This window comes from Mobula birostris, chromosome 8 (genome assembly GCF_030028105.1).
Source record: "Mobula birostris isolate sMobBir1 chromosome 8, sMobBir1.hap1, whole genome shotgun sequence".
In the NCBI taxonomy this organism is placed as follows: Eukaryota; Metazoa; Chordata; class Chondrichthyes; order Myliobatiformes; family Myliobatidae; genus Mobula; species Mobula birostris.
The window spans coordinates 68045051-68071258 of NC_092377.1; the positions used below are offsets into that span (position 1 = coordinate 68045051).

Genomic DNA, 26208 nt, shown 5'->3' on the forward strand with positions numbered 1-26208 from the left:
AGAGGTGGCATCATTCTCAATTTTTTTTCTTAACAAGGCAAGATGATGAACAACATCTATCCATTTAGCTGAAAATATGTGACATCAGCAGGTAAAGTTGAAGCAATCAATTTCTTTAACTGTGTATGGTAAGAAAACAGAAGTGTAAACTATTCAGCTCATTGAACCTGCTCTCCAATTCAGTATAATGCACGCTAAACGAACAACTTTCATGACTTCAGGACAACCTATGCACACTGTGTTGCACCCTCTGAAGTATAACCACTTGATACAAACACAAAAATCTTTATTACCTCCCCCCACTCCACCACCACACCCACATGTAAAAATGTTCCCAGGAATAGCAAAAACACCAACAATTAAGTTGTTTCTCGTGGTTTAGGGATAGATATTAACTGAGATACCAAGGATTACACTCATGCTCTTGTTTGAAAGAGTGTCATTCCATTTTCTACAGTGTATTTATTGGAGGCTCTGTACCTTTGGTTGAACATCTCATCTAAACATTACCTGCAGCAGTAAAGTACACTGGAACATTAGACTACTTTTATATTCCAGACTCTGCAAAGGGATAAATCCAGAATCTTTTGCTTTAATTAAGATGCTTCCCCACAGAGTCACTGCAAACACCGCAACAACAATACTGACTACAAAATGCTCACTAAACCATCTGATGTTTAAGCAGCTTTACACACAGGAGTGCAATTATTTTGACTGAGCCTGCAGAGGTTCAAAGAATCTAAGAAATAGTGTAAAAGGGGCATCTCAGTCCTAAACCACCTAAATGCTCATTATCGTATTGGGATTGAATCTTTAGTGGATGGTTTTACATACCAACTTTCCACATCTGATTCATACCCACCCACCAGATCTATGTAACATTCAATTTTTAAATTCCTTTTCAATAAAAATATATGATATATATATTGGGTTGGAAGTTGTCAGGAATGCCAATATTTACCCCAAATACCAAAAGGATTTAATTAAAATTCATTCCACTTGTTTTTTTTTGGGAGGTGGGCATTGCTGGCAAATCCCACATTTATTGCCCTTCTACAACTTTCCCTGAGACAGTGGTAATAATTTACATTCTTGAATCACTGCAGTTCTTCTTGTGAAGATAATCCCACAGTGCTGGTGGGCCAAAAGTTCCAGAATAATAAAAGAAGCAGCAATATATTCTCCGCTAAAATGGAAATGTCGAGTCCGGGCCAAAATGCGGTGGTGGGGTCCAGGCCCAGAGTGTGTCGAAGCCACAGGGCCCAGGTCCCAGAGCGAGAAACAATCCACTGTTTGAACGATTTAAACACCAGTTGAAAAGAATGAGGACCAGAGGCGAGAGTTGGCCCTGTTCTGCTTGTTGCTCCGCAATATTTATTCAGCTCTGTGCTGAACTGAGGCTGTGACCCGATGTGGGTTTCACATCTGTGGAATCAATTTCATTCTGCTGCCATTTGCTTAGTTTTATTGCTTGCATGACTTTTACTCTCTCTGCACATTGGGTGTCTGATGGTCTTTTTTTTGTGTGTTCTTTTGGGTTTTCTTTGTTGCTGCCCATTAGGAGACAAATCTCAAGGTTGCATATTATGTATAAATTCTTTGATAATAAGTCGACTTTGAACTTTGACTTGATAAGGAACCTGCACATGGTGACGTTCAGATTTACCAGATACCCTTGCCTCAGGACATCATTGCAGGAGTTTGAAACATTTAAAATCTGATCACCTTCTTCAAAGATTCATAACATACAAGGTCAGAATCAGGGATATTGTGAGATGCTGCAAAACGTTTCCTCCATTCTCAATTCTTCAGTAAATGAAGCAGTCTTTATTTCATTTGGCACAAATGACTTCCAAAAATGACATTTTTTTTTGTGCATGGTACTACTCCAAACATTTGTGTGTTTCCCCTTTAATGTTCATGGGTGTCAGTTTTACAAGTGAATTTATATGATGAAGAACTGAGATCTGAGGCAACTGATAACCAAGCAGTACGTCCCACACTCACTCAGACCCGGCTTCATCCTCCAACACTGTTTAAAAATGTCACACAGGTTTCAAGATGGCGATACAGTGAAAAGTCTGCTTTGCTGAGCTCAGCACCGCAAGACTGATAATTTTGCATATAAACCTATCCGTTCCAACTTTTTTTTTAAATGCTCAAGTGTCGGATTTAATGACATGAACATTGATGAGTATTTTTTTTGAGCTGCTTCAACACCATGCCATCGAAAATTACTAAAAAGGCAGCCAAGATGGGCTGCACAGAGTGCTCGTTCGGGGCTGAGGAGCTAGCTACTGCCAGCTATGCTAACACGTTGGACCCTGCTTTTCGTCAAGTAATTCAGGAAGTTATGGAGAACATATCCAAAATGATGGAAGAGAAGCTGGCTCCACTCTCTTTAACACTCCAAAACCACACATTGGAGCTTAAAAATCTTGATACAAGAACGACCGAAGCCAAGGGCCAAGTCTCCACAGTAGAGACTGTAACTGATCAGGCCCAAAGCCGCATCTGGGCGCTAGAAAAGCAAGTTCAAAGCCTGTCTGACCATATCGATGATCCTGAGAATAGAGGTAGGAGGAAGAATATACGAATCATCAGTCAACCTGAAGGTACAGAAGGCAGCTAACCGGCGAAGTTCTTTGAGGGCTGGCTGCCTAATTTCCTTGATTTGGAAACCAAGGCTGGACGTATTAAATTGGAAAGAGCTCATCGTACGCTGGCGCCAAAACCGGGCCCAGGCCAACGCCCTCGACCCATCCTCGTGCGGTTCCATAATTTTGGTGATAAGCAAAGAGTGATGGAGGCTTCGAGGTGCCGCAGGACTGATGCCCAGGCTTTAACGTATGAGGGATCCAGGCTTATGCTTTTTCAAGATTTTTCGGCAGCCGCTATTCGGAAGCGCAAGGAATTCAACCAGGTAAAAAAGTGGCTGGGAGAATCTGGAATCCAGTCCTTTATGCTATACCCAGCGATGCTGAAAATCACCTACAACGGGACCACCAAGATATTTGATTCTCCTGGCAAAGCTAAAACTTTTGTGGACACATTGGGCTAAAGCATGTATACACTATTTTGTGTAGCCCTGGTTATGGATGATAACATGCTTGATAGCCACTTTATTTTACCTTTTCCTTACTCGATGGCAAGATATCTTATAGGATGGGTAACGTTTGTTTTGATTAATACAGTTTCATTATTTAAGTTAGCAATGCTGCTCCAGCCTGAAGAGCTTAAACATGACGGTAACAAATCGGTGGATTGATAAATTACGCCTTGTTTTCATTTTTGACTATGTTAAATGCCATATTGGCAGTGGGGCAGAATATGGGGTGCTAGAAGGTTCAGATATCCCCCTTTAAGTGTGGGGTAAGTCCTCTTGTTCAGCACTGTTGGCGCTTTGTTTTTTTTTGTCGGTTTTTTTTTTAATTTACTTATTGCTGCTCAGCTGATCTTAAGTCCGGTTTCTTCTCCACCGGAGTCACATGATTGGTTATAAAGGGTTATGACCAGTAATATATTAAAATTGTGCAGTTGGAACATTAAGGGGAGTCATTCACCAATCAAGAGAAAGAAAATCCTACTAAACCTGAAAAAGGAAAGGGTGGATAAAGCCTTATTGCAGGAGACACATTTAAATGATAAAGAACATCTAAAACTGCAACAAAGTGGATTTGATCGTCTATTTTTCATCTTTTAATACCAGGAGTAGTGGGGGGTTGGCCATCTTAATTAGGAAGAACTTACCTTTTAAGTTATTCAACTGCATTAAGGATAAGTATGAGAGATTTGTGATTATTACAGCTTCAATATATGGAGAGGAATATGGTATCCTCAATGTTCCCTGCCCTCCAGATCATCCTCTCAAATTCCTAACAGATGCTTTTTCCAAACTTACAAGCTTTTCAATACAAAACATTATTGTAGGTGGGGATTTTAATTGTCTCATGGACCCATTGCTGGACAAAGTGCCCAGTGGTCCCCCATTGCTCTCCTCACAGTCCAAACAAATCACGGGCTTATGTGGAGAACTAGGACTTGTGGATGTCTGGAGGTTGTTACATGCCTCAGACAAAGACTTAACATTCTTTTCTAATCCACACAAGTGTTATACCAGAATAGACTTTTTTCTAACCCCCAAAACGCTCCTAGGTTTAGTTGTATCCAGCACAATTGGAAATATTGCTATTTCTGACCATGCAGCAATATATTTAAGTATTAAGCCCAAAGATAATTCAGCACGATCTAGACATCGGAGGCTGAATCCTTTTATTCTAGAAGTTAATAAATTTTTAGACTACTTTACCTCCAAATTCAAAACTTTCCCAACTATTAATTCATTTCGTAGTTCATCGATGCTCTGGGAAACCACTAAGGCCTATGCAAGGGGATTAATTATCTCCTACTCTGCTAGTACAAGCTGCAGAACAGCAGCACCTAGTGGAAGCAAGGCTTGTGGCAGCTGAAATGGATTATATTAATAAGCCTTCTGCAGCCAAGTTACAGAATATCACAGCCCTACGTTGTACACTAAACTCTTCACTTACACAAGCAGCCAAAAGAAAATTGACATTTGCTGAACAACAATTGTTTGAACATGGTGAGAAACCAGGTAGGTATTTGGCTTATTTGTGTGTGGGCATGTGGCCAATTGGTTAAGGCGTTCGACTGGCGACCTGAAGGTCGTGAGTTCAAGCACTAGCCAAGGCAACGTGTTGTGTCCTTGAGCAAGGCACTTAACCACACAGTGCTCTGCGATGACACTGGTGCCAAGCTGTATCGGCCCTTGCCCTTCCCTTGACAACACTGGCATCGTGGAGAGGGGAGACTTACAGCATGGGCAAATGCCGGGCTTCCATACAACCTTGCCCAGGCCTACACCCTGGAGAGTGTAGACTTTCCAGGTGCAGATCCATCGTCTTGCAAGACAAACAGATGCCTTATTTTATTTTATTCGGTTTATTTAATGCCAGAAAGAAAAATGTCTCTCAGACTATTGCTTCAATTAGAGTTGGGACAGGAGCCCTCACTAGTAATTCTAAAATAATTAATTTTGTGTTTAAGAATTTTTATTCTAAACTGTATCAATCTGAGCAATATAATGATGGACAATCTAGGATAGAGTCCTTTATAAGGAATTTAGATCTCCTAGGCACTTCTTTTGAACAAGAGTCCCTCCTCAATGCTCTGTTATCTATACATGAGCTAGAGGAAGCTGTGAGACAGCTCCAAAGTGGGAAGGCCCCTGGTCCTGATGGACTCACCAGTGAATTCTATAAAGAGTTCACAGGTTATTATCAGAGCCTATGCTAAACACGTTCAATCATGCATTTAATTGTGGTCTCCGCCCACCATCTTTGAAAGAAGCTAATATCTCCCTAATTCTGAAGAAAGGAAAGAGCCCTGAAGATTGTGCCTCCTACAGGCCTATTTCATTGTTAAATGTTGACTTTAAAATCATATCTAAAACCTTAGCGTTGTGATTAGAAACTGTTACCTTTTATCATAAAAGAGGATCAAACGGGTTTTGTAAAAGGCCATAGATCATCTAACAATATCAGAAGATTACTTAATGTGATTCAGGCATGTCAGCAACAGGCAGTGGACAGCTTGGTGGTTTCCTTAAATGCAGAAAAGGCCTTTGAGCGTGTCGAATAGCCGTATCTTTTTATCACTTTAGAACAATTTGATGTGGCCAATAATTTTATTAAGTAGATGAAGGTTCTTTCTAATGACCCTTTGGCTGCGATTCTCACTAATGGTATTAGATTGGATAACCTTATTATTCTGTAATTTTTTTACCACTACTTTTCACACCAGTGATCAAGCCACTGGCTGATGCTATTCAGTGAGACTCCAAAATAACTGCTCCAAACATAGAACTAAAGTCACATAAAATTACATTGTATGTGGATGATGTTCTAATTTTCTTATCAAACCCTGCTATGTCAGTGCACCACCTTATGCAATGCATCAATTCATTTAGCGCCTTTTCAGGTTGTAAAATCAACTTTACTAAATCAGAGGCTATGCCTCTGGGGAATCTGCAGCAGGTACCTGACACTCAGGGTGTTTTCCCCTTTAAATGGTCACAGACAGGTTTTGTTTATCACACCTACGTTTGATCAATTGTTCAAAGCTAACTTCACACAGTTATTTGACAAAATCAAACAGGATCTTGAGTGATGGAGCACTCTTCCCATTTCTTGGCTTGGCTAAATATCCTTGCTCAAAATGAACATTCTTCCTACTCAATACGAATGATTCCAGTCAGTTTTACCCAACAAATACTTAAAAAAAAATGGCTGGTTTGTTTCTTTCATCTGGAACAAAAAAAAAGACCCTGCATTAAAACTTCTAAGTTACAGCTTCCCAGTAGTCTAGGGGGTCTGGATTTTCCAGACATCAAAAAATATCCTTTTCATCTTATGTGGTTGACTAGGCTTGCAGGGACCCCTCCTAAATTTGACTAGACATTGAAGCTTCACAAGCAAAATACCCTCTTATTAATTTGCTTTTCCTTAATAAGATGAAACTAGTTAAAGAATATTGTCACAATCCAGTAACAATTAATACGGTCAGGGCTTGGAGGGTGGTGCGACAAATTGAGGGCAATGCAGCGGAAATATCACCCTTCACTCCAATAGTCCAGATTTTCAGCCTGGCATAATGGATTCTGGATTTAAACTTTGGATTTCTAAGGGTATTTTCCATCTAGGAGATTTGTTTGATGAAGGAACGATGATGTCTTTTAGTCAAATCGTACAGAAATTTAACATACCCAACAAGGATCTTTTTCGTTTCTTTCAGATAAGAGATTATATACAGAAAAAAAATCATTGTTGACTGATTTCTATAGTTCTGACATAGAAAAGAGGGTGTTTCATTCTAAGGGTGAAGTCTCTATTAGTACTTTTTACAGCATCCTGAGGGAATGTTCTTTTGAAGAGGCTAAGCAGCTGGGAAGGGTCCGGGAGGAAGAGTTGGGAGTAGAAATTACAGCTGAAACATGGGAAGACATCTGTGATAATGCAAAGAAAATTTCAGTTTGTAATAGAACTAAAGCATTGCAACTCAAAATTCTGCATAGAGCCCATCTGACTCTAGATCGTCTCTCGAAATTTGAGACGGGGTTTTCTCCAATGTGTTCCAAATGTAAAGTAAATACTGCAACTTTAACCCACTGATTTTGGACTTGTCCCAAACTTCAGGGATACTGGGGTGATATTTTGGGTGAAATGGAAAAGATTCTGAAGATGGAGCTTGAACTGGACCCAGTGTCTCTTAGACTTACCCAGCAGTCGTATTATTAATGCACATCGGAAAAAACTTTTTAACATCCTGACTTTTTGTGCGAGGAAGAACATTTTACTTTGTTGGCTATCCGATAAGTCCCTAGGACTTTTTGGTTTGCATAAATTAATCATGGAATACATTCCTTTGGACTTTTTGACATGTACAGTACACTCAAAAACAAATAGTTTTCATAAAACATAGCAACCTTTTCTGCAGCATATAGATATAAACCTGACTGCTATACTAATAGGGCTTCTGTATAGGATGTTGTGGTGATGTCTTTATCTTGATGGAAGTGTTCTGATGAGCTGAGATCTGTGAGGGGAAGAAATGTAAGTGAACAGGTTTTCCCTGCCATCCAAAGGTAGAGCGTTCCTATGAAATGGTTCGTAAGCCGGAATGTCATAAAGTGAAGAAGCAATTACCATTTATTTATATGGGAAAATTTTGTGAGCATTTGCAGACCCAAAAAATAACCTACCAAATCATGCCAAATAACACATAAAACCTAAAATAATAGTAACATATAGTAAAAGCAGGAATGATATGATAAATACACAGCCTATATAAAATAGAAATACTTCTCTACGATCATTGCCACACTGTTCTCTGTAGTGAAAATCTCACGCAAGCGCTATCAGCAGAAACACTCTCTCCAGTAACCTTTAAGCTATGAAGCTGTCAAATCATACCAAATAATGCAGAAAAATACACAGCCTATATAAAGTAGAAATAATGTATGTACAGTGTAGTATCACTTACCAGAATCGAGAAGATAGCACCGAGTACACTGAAGATGGTGTGTTAGGCTGAGTCGTCAGAGGTTGGAGTGGTGCAGTGGTCCCCAGCCTCCAGGCTGCTGACCAATATCGATCCACGAAGAATGCAGTGGTACAACGGTAGCCGGGACGCACCCAGCACATCTTTTTCAAAAAAAGCTGAAATAAACAAGCTAATTAATTAGGTGCCGCCCGGCACGTAAATGTCTGGCCAGATCAGAGGCAACGCAATTGGCAATCACCTCTGATCTGGGCTGATATTTACGTGCCAGGCAGCACCTTATGAATTAGCTTGTTTATTTCAGCTTTTTTCTTGAAGATGTGTTGGGTACGTCCCGGCTATCACTGCATTCTCTGTGGCAATATATCGGTCCACGGCCCAGGGGTTGGGACCACTGGGGTGTCATCTCATCATCATCTGTTTCCATCAGGGCAGGCAGGTCATCTTCTTCTATGCCTGCCTGCCTCGATGTCGAAGGTCGAGGTTCGTCGTCTGCTGTGGTTGATGTGGAAGGCTTGAAAAACAACAGTATGCTTGACTGCTTAGCCTCGCGCATTTTTCTATCATACAGTTCTTTGTAAGCACTCAAACCATCCTGCAAATATGCCCTAAAGCTACGTACCATTTCAAAATTAAAGTCATACTTTTCTGCAATCATTGCAGCGAAAATCTGACGTAGTTGCTTCATGTTCAGTTCCTGGACGACTTCACTTTCGGTCTGTTCACTACTGCATACTGTTATCCTTTCCTCTTCCAATTGCATCAGTTCATCTATCAGTTCTTGGTCATGGGATGCCAAAACCTCTTCTACATCACCTTCGTCAACTTCCACAAGCCAAACTCACTTTGTCTTTACTTCGTTCACCATGATTGAAACGCTTAATTATGTCTAGTTTTACGCTAAGTGTAACACCCTTACGAGCCCTTTTAGGCTTTTCCGATACCTTAGAACTCATCTTGCTAACGGCTACTCACAGGCACGTGTTTAAGCAATGCCAGCTAGAATGCAGTTCCAGGGGAGGACCTTGGCTGCTCGGGGTGCACGCTGCCTTTTATCGCGCCCTGCTTTTTTTTTTTCGTAACAGTGAAAACACCTTCTGTTAGCAAAAACAACTAACTAATATAGGTCTTTCGTAACAGCGAGGTTTCATAAAGCGAACGTTTGAAAAGTGGGGGACACCTGTATCTGGAAATTGAAAGTTTTGTTATGCTGAGTAAAAAAAAATATGATTTAAAAATGTCACACAATCTCCAGCAAAAGTACATCATCTTCCCTCCAGGAAGATGCTGCTCTTGGCACTGAACAGTCAATTAACAATTCAACGTTAATAGTTTTTTGTTTCTATCTACCAAAGCTGCTGGTCAATTTAATTCCAATTTGTACCACTGCTTTTTTTTAAACCTTTTGTGGCAATTGTCATGTGATGATAACTTTGACCTTCACACTCTCAGATAACCCCTCCGACTTTGCCACCACTCTGTGAAAACTAAACATATGCACTTCTCATGATTCTGTTTGATGAAGGGCCTTGCTCTCCCTCTACAGGCACTGGGTACTGCCTGATCTGTTGAACATTTATAGCATACTCTTCTTCGTATTTTTATTTCCAGCATCGGAAGTCCTTTTTTTGACACTGTCAGACATCAAGATCTTCTGCAAATGCTTCAAGATCTTGACATAGATGGGAAAGATATACGTTTCTTAAGAAACTTATACTGGGACCAGACAGTATCCATCAGAATAGAAGGAGAAGTGAGTGAGTATGTGAATATCATGAGAGGAGTCAGGCAAGGTTGTGTCTTTTCACCAGACTTATTCAGCCTGTATAGTGAAAACATCTTGAGAAGTATCAAAGACATCAAAGGATTCACAATTGGAGGCCATAATATAAATAACATCAGATATGCTGATGACATCGTACTAATAGCTGACTCAGAAACAAAACTTCAAGAACTACTCACTATAGTGGCAGCAGAAAGTAATCGCAGAGGCCTCTCAATCAACACCAAGAAGACAGAAAGCATGGTCACCTCCAGAAAGACAAACATCCCACAATATGTGATCAAGATCAGAAATACAAACATCAAACAAGTCAACAAATTCAAATATCTTGGCAGCCTAATAACAAGTAATGGCAGGTGCGACACAGATATCAAATACAGAATTGCAATGGCGAAAGAAGGTTTCCAAAAAATGAATACCATATTAACAGACAGAAAGATGAGCAAGTACACTAAAAACCGAATACTGCAGTGGTACATTTATTCTATCCTGACTTATGGAAGGGAATGCTGGACCATTTCTCCAGCAATGGAAAAGAGACGAGAAGCAGCTGAACTATGGTTCTACAGGAGAATGTTAAAAGTATCATGGACCACACACACATCAAATGAAGAAGTTCTCAGAAGAGCCCAAGCAGTTCGATCACTCATACAAACAATAAGAGAAAGACAACTCAGATTCCTGGGACACATCATGCAGAAAGATGAACTAGAAAAACTCATTCTCTCGGGAAAGATTGAGGGGAGTAAACCTAGAGGAAGACCCGACTTATGTACATCAAAAGCATAGCCAGGTGGCTACACATCGAGGAAATGGAAGTCATCCAAAAAAACGAAGGATAGATCTATATGGAAAACCATGGCTACCAAAGTCCGCATCGGATATGGTACCTAGACAGACAGACATAAGTCCTTTGCTTTTATCCACCAAGGGCAAGCAGATGACCAAAATTTTGCTTCATCTATTTCGCATTGGGCTTCTTCTGCCCCAAAGTAGCAACAAACCCTGTTCCACAGCAAACCTCACACTTCATTATCAGTGGATCAGAAAAGAGTCACAGCTTACCAGTGAGTGCAAATAGCTTTTCTCACCAAATTCAGGACCATTGTTTAAACATATATTGGATTTCTTTTGCACAATTCACTCTTAACATGTGGTTAGTGGCAGGACCAGTATTTCTTGCCTGAACCTAGTTAAGTGGTTGCTTTTCAGTCCAATTCACAGGGAAGTTAAGAATCAACATATTGTCGTGGAATTGAGTCACTTAGGATGTTAATTGAAAGCTAAACATTGGCCAGAAGGGGAATTTGAAATATATTAAGAATAAAGTGTATTAGTAAACCATTCTACTTTTCAGTAATCTCTCACAGATTCATGAGTAATTTTACTCACGTTAACCACCTAAGCTCAAGATTCAAACTTTCGAACTACACTAATGCAATTTGAGTTTCAGCCCTGAACTCCAATCCCGTGTCTGTTAATTACTGTTGCCGGTGCCACTCTACTCTTCTCCAGTACACTACAGCCTGGAGGAACAAATAGTAATAATGACAGAAACAAATTCCATAATTCCAGCTGTGCATAAATTCTCAGCCATAGCAGCATTACAGAGTGACTGAAGGAAAAGAGGACACAGGGAAATCACAGTACTGTTCTGCTCAACCTGCCAGTAGCCTGCATTGCAGACAGTCAAAAAAAAATCCAAACAGAACCAGGAACGGATGACAACCCATTATGCCAGTCAAGTGAAAAAGCCTAGCTGATGAAAGCTGGCTAGGTTAAACAGAAATAACTGACTCACATACAAAACTAACAAGTGTTGCTTCCTTGTCAGCCTTTGTTTCAAATCTCACCTCTGATTAATATTATTCCAGGACATATTGATGTTCTCTGTAATTTCTTTCACCTTCCGAGTATCGTCAGCTGCATAATCACGCAGTAGTTTGTTAGACAGATCATTGAAAGAAGCCACTGTGAACTGTCCTCCATGTAACTCCTGTAAGAAGTGCTGAAAAACAGATGGTACAGCAAATCAAGAGATACAGGTTACCTGCATAAATATGAAACACACTGACAACATCAAGGTTACCCTCCCTGCATGACATTTTCAATTGGAATTTCAACTTTTTCAGCAGCTTATCTATTGGAATCACAACATCAAAGACCAAGTAATTTTTCACAAAGAGGAAAACAAGAAAAAAAATCACATCTTTAACAGTAATTCATCCATTCACCTTTTTCTTTCTCGTCAGAGCAGTCTTCAAACTACTTACAAATCAAGATCAAAAAGTTACCTTGCTTTCTGCAAGCTGTGAGGCAAGGGGATCTGGGGTAACTTGCAGCAGAGACTGTAACCGAATTTCACTCTGACCAACCAGTCTCTCAGTTGCCTGCAAATCTTCCTCCCACTGCATGCTATCATTGAGCAGATTTTCCAGCTGCTGCTGCCGTGCCTCCAGCCTGTGTTGCGTACTGTCCCATTGGCTTTGGACTCTTACCACTGAACAGAAACACAAGTTAAACATGAAAAATCAGCTTGCACCTTCCCAAATAAAATGTGCAGACTTTAAACTTCAATAAAAAAACTCTGCAGTACTGAGTCAATTCTGTAAGTACACACCAAACTGCTTTAAATCAATATAGTTCATTATCCTGGTGCACAACTATGTTTAAAATATTACATAGAAACACAGAAAACTTACAGCACAATACAGGCCCTTCGGCCCACAAAGTTGTGCTGAACATGTCCTTACCTTAGAAATTACTAGGCTTACCCATAGCCTTCTATTTTTCTAAGCTCCATGTCCCTGTCCAAAAGTCTCTTAAAAGACCCTATATTGTGTCCACCTCCACCACCGTTGCCAGCAGCCCATTCCATGCACTCACCACTCTCTGCGTAAAAAACCTACCCCTAACATCTCCTCTGCACCTACTCCCCAGCACCTTAAACCTGTGTCCTCATGTGGCAACCATTTCAGCCCTGGGAAAAAGCCTCTGACTATCCACACGATCAACACCTCTCATGATCTTATACACCTCTAGCAGGTCACCTCTCATCCTCTGTCGCTCCAAGGAGAAAAGGCCAAGTTCACTCAACCTGCTTTCATAAGGCATGCTCCCCAATCCAGGCAACATCCTTGTCAATCTCCTCTGCACCCTGTCTATGGCTTCCACATCCTTCCTGCAGTGAGGCAACCAGAACTGAGCACAGTACTTCAAGTGGGGTTTGACCAGGGTCCTATATAGTTGCAACATTACCTCCCGGCTCCTAAATTCAATTCCACGATTAATGAATGCCAATACGTTGTATGCCTTCTTAACCACAGAGTCAACCCGCGTAGCTGCTTTGAGCGTCCTATGGTCTTGGACCCCAAGATCCCTCTGATCCTCCACACTGCCAAGAGTCTTACCATTAACACTATATTTTGCCATCATATTTGACCTACCAAAATGAACCACCTCACACTTATCTGGGTTGAACTCCATTTGCCATTTCTCAGCACAGTTTTGCATCCTATCAGTGTCTCGCTGTAACCTCTGACAGCCCTCCACACTATCCACAACACCCCCAACCTTTGTGTCATCTGCAAACTTACTAACCCATCTCTCCACTTCCTCATCCAGGTCATTTATAAAATATCACAAATAGTAAGGGTCCCAGAACAGATCTCTGAGGCACTCCACTGGTCACCGACCTCCATGCAGAATATGACCCGTCTACAACCACTCTTCGCCTTCTATGGGCAACTCAGTTCTGGATCCACAAAGCAATGTCCCCTTGGATCCCATGCCCCCTTACTTTCTCAATAAGCCTTGCATGGGGTACCTTATCAAATGCCTTGCTAAAATCCATATACACTATATCTACTGCTCTACCTTCATCAATATGTTTAGTCACATCCTCAGAAAATTCAATCAGGCTCGTAAGGCACAATCTGCCCTTGACAAAGCCATGTTGACTATTCCTAATCATATTATACCTCTCCAAATGTTCAGAAATCCTGCCTCTCAAGATCTTCTCCATCAACTTGCCAACCACTGAAGTAAGACTCACTGATCTATAATTTCCTGGGCTATCTCTACTCCCTTTCTTGAATAAAGGAACAACATCCGCAACCCTCCAATCCTCCAGAACCTCTCCCGTCCCCCCATTGATGATTCAAAGATCATCACCAGAGGCTCAGCAATCTCCTCCCTCACCTCCCACAGTAGCCTGGGGTACATCTCATCCGGTCCCAGCGACTTATCCAACTTGATGCTTTCCAAAAGCCCCAGCACATCATCTTTCTTATTATCTACATGCTCAAGTTTTTTCAGTCTGCTGCAAGTCATCACTACAATCACCAAGATCCTTTTCCATAGTGAATACTTCACATAGTAAAGTATTCATTAGGTACCTCAGCAATCTCCTCTGGTTCCATACACACTTTCCCACTGTCACACTTGATAGGTCCTATTCTTTCACGCCTTATCCTCTTGCTCTTCACATAGTTGTCGAATGCCTTGGGGTTTTCCTTAATCCTGCCTGCCAAGGCCTTCTCATGGCCCCTTCTGGCTCTCCTGATTTCCTTTTTAAGCTCCTTCCTGTTAGCCTTATAACCTTCTGGATCTCAAACATTACCTAGCTCTCTGAACCTTTTGTAAGCTTTTCTTTTCTTCTTGACTAGATTTATTACAGCCTTTGTACACCATGGTTCCTGTACCCTACCATAACTTCCCTGTTTCATTGGAACTTACCTATGCAGAACTCCACACAAATATCCCCTGAACATTTGCCACATTTCTTCTGTACTTTTCCCTGAGAACATCTGCTCCCAATTTAAGCTTCCAATTTCCTGCCTGATAGCCTCATAATTCCCCTTACTCCAATTAAACGCTTTTCTAACTTGTCTGTTCCTATCTCTCTCCAATGCTATTGTAAAGGAGGTAGTGATCATAATTCTATCTCCAAAATGCTCTCCCTCTGTGAGATCTGACACCTGACCAGGTTCATTTCCCAACACCAAATCAAGTACAGTCTCTCCTCTTGTAGGCTTATCTACATATTGTCAAGAAACCTTCCTGAACACACCTAGCTAACTCCACCCCATCTAAACCCCTCACTTTTGGGAGATGCCAATTGATATTTGGGAAATTAAAATCTCCCATCACGACAACTCTGTTATTATTACCCCTTTCCAGGATCTGTTTCCCTATCTGCTCCTCTATATCCCTGTTACTATTGGGTGGCCTAAAAAAAACACCCAGTAAAGTTATTGACCGCTTCCTGTTCCTAACCTCCACCCAGAGACTCCATAGACAATCCCTCCATGACACTATTTCTGATCAACAGTACCATGCCCCCACCTCTTTTGCCTCCCTCCCTGTCCCTTCTGAAACATCTAAGACCCAGCACTTGAAGTAACCATTCCTGTCCCTGAGTCATTCAAGTCTTTGTAATGGCCACCACATCATAGCTCCAAGTACTGATCCACGATCTAAGCTCATCTGCTTTGTTCACAATACTCCTTGCGTTAAAATAGACACATCTCAAACCGTCAGTCTGAGTACGTCCCTTCCCTATTACCTGCCTATCCTCCCTCAGAAACGGTCTCCAAGCTTTCTCTATGTGCGAGCCAACCGCCTCTTCTCCAGTCTCTTCAGTTTGGTTCCCACCCCCAACAATTCTAGTCTAAACTCTCCCCAGTTGTCTTAGCAAATCTCCCCACCATGATATTGGTTCCCCCTGGGATTCAAGTGCAACCAGTCCTTTTTGTACAGGTCACACCTGCCCCAAAAGAGGTCCCAATGATCCAGAAATCTGAATCCCTGCCCAATTTTTACATCAAAGGTTTGTGTACAGTTAGAACATTTTGCAGTGTTAAGTACAATAAAGGATTTTTTCTAAAACATAGGAAAAGACAGTTTAAAAATCTCTGTAACACACGATAATAACCTATCCCATAATCATTAGTTCCTTCAATATAGTTCATCAAGCTGGGCCGTGCAAACCATAACTCATCCTAAGTCCACCTAGCTGGCAGTGTGATCCAGCTCCAAGCTGACAATTGATTGAAACAAAATCATACAGATTTTGTTCAGCAATCAGAAACAATGATATAAAGAATTCATATATTGGTTCTGTTGTTAACACACTCTAAAATCTACCTCCCATTTACAAGACAAAAAAGCAACCAAAGATGTAAGCAGATTTGCATGCATTTGTGGAAGAACCTTACATCGTTCAGTGATTGTAGCGCGTTCCTCCAAGTCAGCAGTTTTATTTTTCAGGTTCTGAGCAAGAGTGAAGATAGCATCGAGCCGGGGACGCCGTTGCTCCAAGTCACTCTTTGTGGTCTGGTTCCAAAAAAGATCATGTGAATTTTAACGTCTAATAAACCATCTGTAAACATCCTTCGGTATTTAACCACTGGACATACTTGTCAACATTAAATTAAACAATCCCTGAACTGCACTCAAATACAGCAAAACATTTCTCGTGCTCTATAACTGTGAAAACAGAATCCAAACCTCACTGCTGAACAGACAGATAAAACAAAGTGATGTGCTTGTCAGCCCACCAGGTCACCCCATCCCATCATCCCTGTTTCACTAAGCACACCCACCACTGTCTCACCATAAAATTTTTCAGAACCATGAGCTTTCATATTCTATCAGAACGTGCTACACAACTTCGGACATCAAAACCAATCACTGATTACCAAACCCTGCACTGTTTAGTGTATCAATACTACCAGTCCATCTTTCAGAAATCCAATGAAAAAGTTTGTTTGCAATTATTTAAGATGTTTTATTATGTAAAAAGTCACCATATACAATTGCCAGCTTGAAGCAATTTTCTTTCCATACCTTCAGGCAAACATTAGTTTTATCAATTTCCTCAAGATCACCAACTGTAATTATGTTTGACTTGATCATCTGATCAATAAGGGACAACCAATCAATAAGCTCCGTTGCCGATTTATCCAAATCTGCAGGTACTAAAGATTCAGAATCCAGAGAGGAGGCTTCACGCTTAACAAGCTGAATGGATGCTGTCGATGGAGCTGCTGCTGATACCAAGGTGACTGTCTGAACAGTTGAATGAACTATAGAAACACAAAGATGAGGATACTTAGGTTCATAAAATATATCACAAATTGTTACCTTGCCTTAACAATGTTACAAGAACTTGCTTTCTTCTGACTACAAGAAAGGAAGCTTCAAAAATGCACGAACCCTAAATAAAATAATTCCACCTAATTTCCTTTAAAAGGATGTAAATTTGTAAATTTTGATCTTTAGATCCAACACAAGACTGTAACAAGTTGAAAACATTCAGTAAATCAGAGATTATCTATGGACTGAGAGAGAGTGTTAATGCAGTATTAAAAACATTTTGCCAGAAATGTGAACGAGAAAAGCCAGTTAACTTTAGTATTCTAAGTCTAAATTTTCCAACAAGAGAATATCTCCACATCCACTCTGTCAAGAGATTCCAAGGATCCCATACGTTTCAGTCTAGTCAATATAAGCCTTGCCTATCTAACCCTCTCAGAGGAAGACCCACTCATTCAAGTCATGACCTAGTAAATCTTACATGAACTGCTTCAATGCACTGACAATCATCTAAACTCCCAAATACCACTTCCAATACCTCTCCAATTTCCTACTTTTCCCTTACAACACTGATTAAAAACTACAGCTTTCAAACAAGTTGGCCATCCGTCATCCTATCTTTTTTAGTGAACTCACATCCAATTACATTTGATGATAGACTGATGAGTCCTGACGAAGGGTCTCGGCCTGAAACGTCGACTGCACCTCTTCCTACAGATGCTGCCTGGCCTGCTGCGTTCACCAGCAACTTTGATGTGTGTTGTTTGATGATAGACTGGTTGGGTTGCTTGCAATATCTTACTGAATTAAAAGCACCATATACATGTTTTAGCAATGAAACTAACTTCGAGAGTATAGGATTTAATTAAGTTGATAAATGAAATTGGAAGAAAAAGTGAGTATTACTCACAGCTCCACAGCCACTGATATAAATTCACCCTTCCAATTAAAATATACAGTAGATATTCCTCCACCTTACTTCATGAATTAAACTGCATCCAATTTAACCACCCTTTCAATTCTTTCCCTTTGCATTCAACTTTGCTTATCTAAATTTGAATCTACATTGCCTTGCCCTACATTTGCATTAAAAAATCCAATCATTTTCTTCCTTGAAGCTCTATAATTTCCTCCTTAAACATCCATGCTACCACTGTTGAACTCATCAATTCAAGCAGAACAAAAATTAAGACTGATAAAGAACAAAAAGCTACTTAAATGATAAGGATCTCGCTGAACTCTGTTCAAGAATGAAAGAATACATTCTTTACGTTTGTGATAAGATTCTGAACTACACTCCCGCATTACTCTCCCCATTCCCTCAATATAGAAATACACCACTTGGTGAGTATATTTCTTTTTGATAAACATTCAACTCACTTTCATAGTTAATCAGAAACTAATCCTAAATGAATCAATTTCTGTCAGCAAAGTTGGAGATCTCAATTCAAATCTAATTGCAACCTTGACTGATGAAGAATACTCAATCAAAACAACTTGAACTTTCTTCTTTTGTCACAGGGCTGCCATAGTCATTACACTAACACCAATCTGATCAGTTCACCAACATACATGGAACAGAATCAAAGGAATAATGGCCTAGAATATTCAGCTAGTTTGTGGTGAATATGAATTTAAGCTTTTCCAGATCTGAGGTTAACTTCCTAACCAAAGCTCCCAAGTCTTCCTTAAACTTGCCACAAAACAGACCTCTCTGTCCATCATGTTCACGCCAGTCAAAAAGAAGCTACCGAACTCACAATTTCATCACTGTACCATAAATCAGAACGTCACTGTTCTTCACAAGTTTTTAAATGTTTGGTATTTTCTGCCTCTAATCTTTTGGGCAGGAGGTTCTAGGTCCCCCTACATTTTAAGGGAATAAAACATTCATCTCTCCTTTCATTTTTTCACTGCAAAGGGAATTAGAGCATTTCTACTTACTTCATCTAAGCCCCTTAATTTCCTACATAAGAAATTCAGGATTACAACACTCAAGACAGACACTTAAGAAATCTAATTTTCTTTGATAGTTTATATTGTAGACACATGGATGAAAGAAAATCATTACAAGGGGAAACCAACCACAGAATTAGAATTAGAATCAGGTTTATTACCACCAGAATATGCCACGAAATGTGTTAACTTAGCAGCACCAGTACAATGAAGTACATAATATAGGGAAAAAAGTAAAAGTAAATACATGTACATTAAATAGTTAAATTAAAAATAGTGCAAAAACAGAAATAATAAAAAAGTGAGGTCATATTCATGGGTTCAATGTCCATTTAGTAATCAGATGGCAGAGGGGAAGAAGCTGTTCCTGAATCGCTGAGTGTGTGCCTTCAGGCTTCTGTACCTCCTTCCTGATGGGTAACATTGAGAAGAAACCATGCCCTGGGTGATTGGGGAGGGGGTTGGGGTCCTTGATAATACACTGCCTTTCTGAGGCACAGTTACTTCAAGATGACTTGGATACTGAGGAGGTTAGTACCCACAATGGAGCCGACTAATTTTACAACTTCTATAGCTTCTTTCGAAGCTGTACAATAGGATCTCCCCCCCATCCCCCCATATCAGACAGAAGCAGCCTCTCAGAATGCTCTCTACAGTATATCTATAGAAGTTTCTGAGTGTGTGTATTGTCATACCAAATCTCCTCAAACTCCTAATGAAATATAGCCACCATCTTGCCTTCTTTATTGCTGCATTGATATGATGGGACCAAGTTAGATCATCTGAGATCTTGACACCTAGGAACCTGAAATTGCTCACTCTCTCCACTTCTGATCCTTCTACGATGATTGGTTTCTGTTCCCTCACCTTACCCTTTCTGAAGTCCACAATCAGCTCCTTGGTCTCACTGACGTTGAGTGCAAGGTTGTTGCTGCTACACCACTCAACTAGCTGGTGAATCTCACTCTTGAACGTCCTCTCATCTCCATTAGAAATTCTGCCAACAATGGTTGTATCATCAGCAAATTTATCAATGGTATTTCAGGTATACCTAGTCACACAGTCATAAGTATAGACAGAGTAGAGCAGTGGGCTAAGCACACATCCCTAAGGTGTAGCTGCATTGATCGTCAGTGAGGAGATATTATTACCAATCCATACAGATTGTAGTCTTCTGGTTAGGAAGTCAAGGATCCAATTGCAGAGGGGGTTACAGAGGCCCAGGTTCTGTAGCTTATCAATCAGGACTATGGGAATGATGGTGCTAGCCGCAGACCTATTGTAGCAATAGGCAAATTACAGTGGGTCCAGGTCCTTGTTGAGGTAGGAGTTGATTCTAGCCATAACCCTACCTCTCAAAGCATTTCATCACTGTGGATATGAGTACTACTGGATGACAGTCATTAAGATAGCTCACATTACTTCTTGGGCACTGGTATAATTATTGCTCTTTTGAAGCAGGTGGAAACTTCTGACCATGGCAATAAGAGGTTGAAAATCCTCCTTGAATACACCTGCCAGTTGGTTGGGACAAGTTTTCAGAGCCTTAACAAGTACTCCATTGGGACCTGCTGCCTTGCAAGGGTTCACCCTCCTGAAAGAAAACCTGACATCGGCCTCTGAGACAGATCACAGGGTCACTGGGTGCAGCAGGGATCTTCACAGCTGTAGTTATATTCTCCTTTTCAAAGCAAGCATAAAAGGCATTGAGCTCACCTGGTTGTGAAGCATCAGTGCCATTCATGCTACTGGATTTCACTTTGTAGGAAGTAATGTCTTGCAAAACCTGCCAGTTGACATGCATTCGATGTTGCCTCCAACCTTGCTCGGAATGGTTTCTTCGCTCTTGACAACACCCTCCACGAGTCCTACCTGGTTTTCTTGTGCAGACCTGGGTCCCCAGACTTAAATGCCACAGATTTAGTCCTCAGCAGCTGACGAACCTCCTGGTTCATCCACGACTTTTGGTTTGGGAACGTACAGCAAGTTTTCGTTGGCACACACTCATCCACACAGGTTTTAATGAAGTCGGTAGGAACTGCTGTATACTCATCTAGATTTGAAGATGAATCCCTGAATACAGTCCAGTCCACTGATTCAAAGCAGAATTTGGATGAAAGAGACAGAAACAATTTTGTCATGTGCATTACAAAATTATATTAGCAATATGTTGCTTTAGTATATTGAATGTACCTGGGGAAACAATAGAATTGCTCAACTCTAAGACATCGAGATGCTCCTACCTGTGACCTTCCGGTGTGTCACTTCCTGGCTCCATCCCATAAGAGCTTGTTGACTAAAATCTTCTAATGCAGTGTTCAGAGTTCTCCAGTCAACAGAAAGCTGTGCCACTTTATTCTGTGCAGGGCAAGACAAAATAGTACCATTCACTGGGAAGCAAGCTGCATCCATTTTGTTTCTTCTCTGCTGAAATTTTTTAAATCTTTAGATTTCCAAAAGTTAAGCATCTTAAATAGAAATTTAAGTTTTTGTAAAAGAAAATATGTTGCACCATACCATTGGACCTTTTAGCCATTTGTGAAGTTGAAGTCCCTATTTCAATTTATTCTCTATTTTCCACAGTGCTGATTACAGTAGACTGAGTTGTTCTGATATGACATTCATTCTTGTAATGAGGCACCAACTTGCTCATCTCCAGGCCCACTAACAGGCAAAACTGGAGGTAAAAAATATGAATTATGTTTGAACTTCCAAGGTTGGATTGCCAGGATTCAGAAGCGGAACGCAACAGAGCTGCACCATGATAATAACCGAGTTAATGATGCTCTCAGAATAAAGTATTAAGTCAAGTATTTGCTCACTCAGTACAGTGAATGAAATCTCTTTGATTTGAAAATTAACATTTCGGGCAGCCCCAGTCCCTATACAATTTCACTTCTGTTATTCGTCTTCCTGACTATAACATGTTATGCAGAACAAGTAACAGAGTCAATGGGAATGCAAATTGTCAACCAACATTCCCCATCCCCAAATTAAACCACCCCCCCGCCCCACAAAGAGGACTTTATTGGACAAGAAAAAGGCAGATGTGATAACTGCAATACCATGGCTTCTCATCCATGTCTCAATCTTCCAGCCAACACAGATATTTTACCACTTCCTATCTCCCTGTCCCAATTTTCCTTTCTTTCCTCTATTCTTTCTCATTCCACTTGTACTTCCGATTTTTCTGGTCAGCAGCAAGTGAAAATCTATAATTAACACTTAAAAAGCCTTTATGCTCAATTGAAAAATAACATAACAAGTAATTACACTAGCAACTTTCTCTCTGTACACATGATGCTTTATGCTTAACTGTGGAAATTCCAACACATTGACTACAAATGTTAATAGTGCTGAAATTCAGCACGCGATGCCCAATGCCAATTAGATACAAATGTTGCATGCTTCCATCAAGTCACAAAATGAACCAGCACTCAAAAGCATGGTAGGATCAGTTTCCAAATACAAATTAAGCTAAATTGAAAACATATATGCTCAATCACACCACATCTTAACTGCAGCATGCCAACTCATCGTTTAGGGGAGCAGTCCAATGCTTTGACACAATTAGAAAAACACAACTGAAAATTCTTAACAATCAGTATCCCACGTGATTGACCGCAGTAGATCAATGCACCAAGGGAACAAATATCAGGGGCAATTTCATTTCTACCTTCTCAAAAATACAGCAACCATTCTGAGCCTTGAGGAACCCAAGTAAACATGTCTGCTCTGTAAGATCACAGTTAAATTAACAGATATTATTCACCAATCAACAATGTCCTTATAGTGGAGCAACACACATAAAAGTTGCTGGTGAACGCAGCAGGCCAGGCAGCATCTCTAGGAAGAGGTGCAGTCGACGTTTCAGGCCGAGACCCTTCCTCTTCCTAGAGATGCTGCCTGACCTGCTGCGTTCACCAGCAACTTTTATGTGTGTTGCTTGAATTTCCAGCATCTGCAGAATTCCTGTTGTTTCCTTATAGTGGAGGACTGTTTTACAGCTCTTTGCAAAATGCTAGCAGTCTGCAGGTATGGTACCTAAACTTTAACAGCAATTATACTTCTAAACTCTGAATAACAAGTCACTTACTTCCATTCCAGTTCTAGAAGATTGAAGATGGCTGATGAGCTAATGTGGGACCCACAGTTCCAACCAAAATGAAGAAGGAGGTGCTCAATGTGCTGAGAGGATAGTGTGAGAAGTGGGGTTTGCTTCTTCTGATAGAAACTGGGCTTAAGGTACTCAATGCTATCTTGAATATACCTTCCTTATTTTGGAATAAGTGCAACTGGACTTAAGGTACTCAATGCTATTTTGAATATACCTTCCTTATTTTGGAAGGCATAGACAACAGATTGCGAAAAGGTTGTTGGGGACATTAAGCTTATTCAAAGCTTTATGAATAACATTAAATTGATTCCTCCAACCATCTGGTCATCTCTTGCTCCCAAGGAAATTATAATGAGAAATCTGTTTTGGGAGTCTGCATGTTGAGCATGCAAGCCATTGGAACTGAGTGAAAGCATGCACAGTCCTCACGCTGTGACTTTGGCCTGGAGTGATGGTTTTGATTTATTTGTCCTGCTCATGTATATGTGCAGAGGCAGCATTGGCCACATTTCTTTGATGCTTTGAAGTGAATTGAGAATTTGTGGCTAGACTTGGAAAAGTGTTGTTCACTCACAATCCCCATGCAATCTGACAGAGTTTGAACAGTCTTATCAAGAAGAATGGGGAAAAATTGCAGTATCCTGATGTGCAAAGCTGATAGAAACCTATCCACACAGAATCAAGGCTGTAATTGCTGCCAAAGATGCATCTTCTAAACACTGACTTCAAGGTGGTGAGTAATTGTGCAATCAATTATTTTGGGTTTAATAATTGTAATAAATTTAGACCAATTTGTTGAAATTATTTTTCAGTTTGACATGAAAAAGTCTTTCCTGTTGATCAGTGTCAAATAAGCCAAATTAAATCCACTGTGATTTAACATTGTAAAACAATAAAACATAAAAACTTCCAGGGAGGGTGAATACTTTTTATAGGCACTGTAGGTTCTTGATTAGTAAGTGCGTCAAAGGCTATGGAGAAAAGGCAGGACAATGAGGTTGAGAATCAGCCATGATGGAATGGGAAAATAGACTCGATAAGTCAAATGACCGAATTCTGCTCCTATGTTGTGTGGTCTTACTGTCACTTTTGAGGTCTTGAATTTCAAACACTTTTTAAATCAGAGGACCAAAGGCTGTGCCAGTAGACTGAAACCAGATTTCATTATTTGCCTTCACTGAGAGGTCTGTCTGTCTGTCTAGGTACCATATCCGATGAGGACTTTGGTGACCATAGTTTTCTATATAGATCTATCCTTCGTTTTTTTTGGATGACTTCCATTTCCTCGATGTGTAGCCACCTGGCTATGCTTTTGATGTACATAAGCCGAGGTCTTCCTCTAGGTTTACTCCCCTCAATCTTTCCAGAGAGTATGAGTTTTTCTAGTTCATCTTTCCGCATGATGTGTCCTGAGTTGTCTTTCTCTTATTGTTGGTATGAGTGATCGAACTGCTTGGGCTCTTCCGAGAACAACTTCATTTGATGCGTGTGTGGTCCATGATATTTTTAACATTCTCCTGTAAAACCATAATTCAGCTGCTTCTGGTCTCTTTTCCATTGCTGGAGAAATGGTCCAGCATTCCCTTCCATAAGTCAGGATAGAATAAATGTAGCGCTGCAGTATTCTGTTTTTAGTGTACTTGCTCATCTTTCTGTCTGTTAATATGGTCTTCATTTTTTGGAAAGCTTCTTTCGCCATGGCAATTCTGTATTGATGTCTGTGTCACACCTGCCATTACTTGTTATTAGGCTGCCAAGATATTTGAATTTGTTGACTTGTTTGATGCTTGTATTTCTGATCTTGATCACACATTGTGGGATGTTTGTCTTTCTGGAGATGACCATGCTTTCTGTCTTCTTGGTGTTGATTGAGAGGCCTCTGCGATTACTTTCTGCTGCCACTATAGTGAGTAGTTCTTGAAGTTTTGTTTCTGAGTCAGCTATTAGTACGATGTCATCAGCATATCTGATGTTATTTATATTATGGCCTCCAATTGTGAATCCTTTGATGTCTTTGATATTTCTCAACACATTTTCACTATACAGGTTGAATAAGTCTGGTGAAAAGACACAACCTTGCCTGACTCCTCTCATGATAGGTAGTTCCATAAATATAGGAAGCAGTTTGTGTTTTCCCAGAGTCATATGATGGACCTTTTTTTTTTAAATACAGTATTTTGCTTTAATAATTTTCTTGTTTGGAGGTACTATCATCCTTGCAAAAACAGATTTCTACATTCAACGCCACACATTAGCTCAGCTAATTCTTCACATTAAAATCTCTTTCCACAAAATGCCAAAGTATCAGAGAGAACAGATCAGCTTAAACATTCAAGCCAAGATTTCTACATGCAGTTGAATAATGCTTGTGTCAATTCAGTGTTTTCATAGAGTGATCTGTTGTTCAGTCCAGGATTTCTCTCCTGGATAGTCATCAATGAAAGGCAAGAAATAAAAGGAAATGAACCATACAGACCCACCATGTTGGAGTCCAGTTATCTGTCCTACCAGGTAAGATTTGTCAAGGAGGACTGAAGAATCAAATCCATGCAACAGTTTTTTTTTCATAAAATTCAGAGCTAAATATGTACCAAAAGTCCACAGTGTCACATAACTCAAAGTTCCTCTCATTACCTTTTCTTCAGGACGCAAATAGCTTTTCCTGTCCAGCTCTGCAGCTTTCGAAAGAGTTGTCTCAACGGCCATTTCGTGTTCTCTGACAGCAGCTTCTAACAACTAATAGGAATAGTGAGTAACATTGAGATTACTAGTGACAGCATGCAGGGATATTAGATAAACATTCTTTCATTACTTTAGTAAACTATTCCTTAATGAAGTTGAGCCAGGGCTCTCGTCTCATTACTTTGTCTAACAACACTCTTCTTATTGGACTGTCATGGATCTTTTATGTCAGTACTTCAATCTTGATGTATGTGTTTTTATTCTTCTGAAGCTTTTGCTGGTATGCTATTTACAGGCAATGGCTCTCTGCAAACTCACTCTCACAGTATCCAGATGGTGGTGGCAGAGCATTCAATAATTTACAGCAACACATTTCAGACAGCATCCAGCCCGGCTTTTGGTCATTGGCAAACTCAATCACATTGAAAACCACTCTAACATCAAACCTCAAGAAAGCAGCAGCACCATGACCTGTCCTGCAACCACAGGTGCC

The 26208-nt window shown here is 40.3% G+C and overlaps 1 protein-coding gene across 6 annotated transcripts in view; it reads right to left on the reverse strand.

Moving 5' to 3' along the window:
• The window catches only part of LOC140201367 (utrophin-like), a 524122-nt gene that overhangs the window by 250523 nt on the left and 247391 nt on the right, over positions 1-26208 (reverse strand). For all 6 annotated transcript variants that reach the window (XM_072265376.1, XM_072265377.1, XM_072265374.1 and 3 more), the window contains 6 exons: positions 25668-25769; positions 21160-21274; positions 16712-16950; positions 16081-16198; positions 12157-12362; positions 11716-11870 (listed from right to left, as the gene is read on the reverse strand). In XM_072265376.1, coding sequence (XP_072121477.1) covers positions 11716-11870; positions 12157-12362; positions 16081-16198; positions 16712-16950; positions 21160-21274; positions 25668-25769 — 935 coding nt within the window. The remainder of the gene's footprint in view (positions 1-11715; positions 11871-12156; positions 12363-16080; positions 16199-16711; positions 16951-21159; positions 21275-25667; positions 25770-26208) is intronic.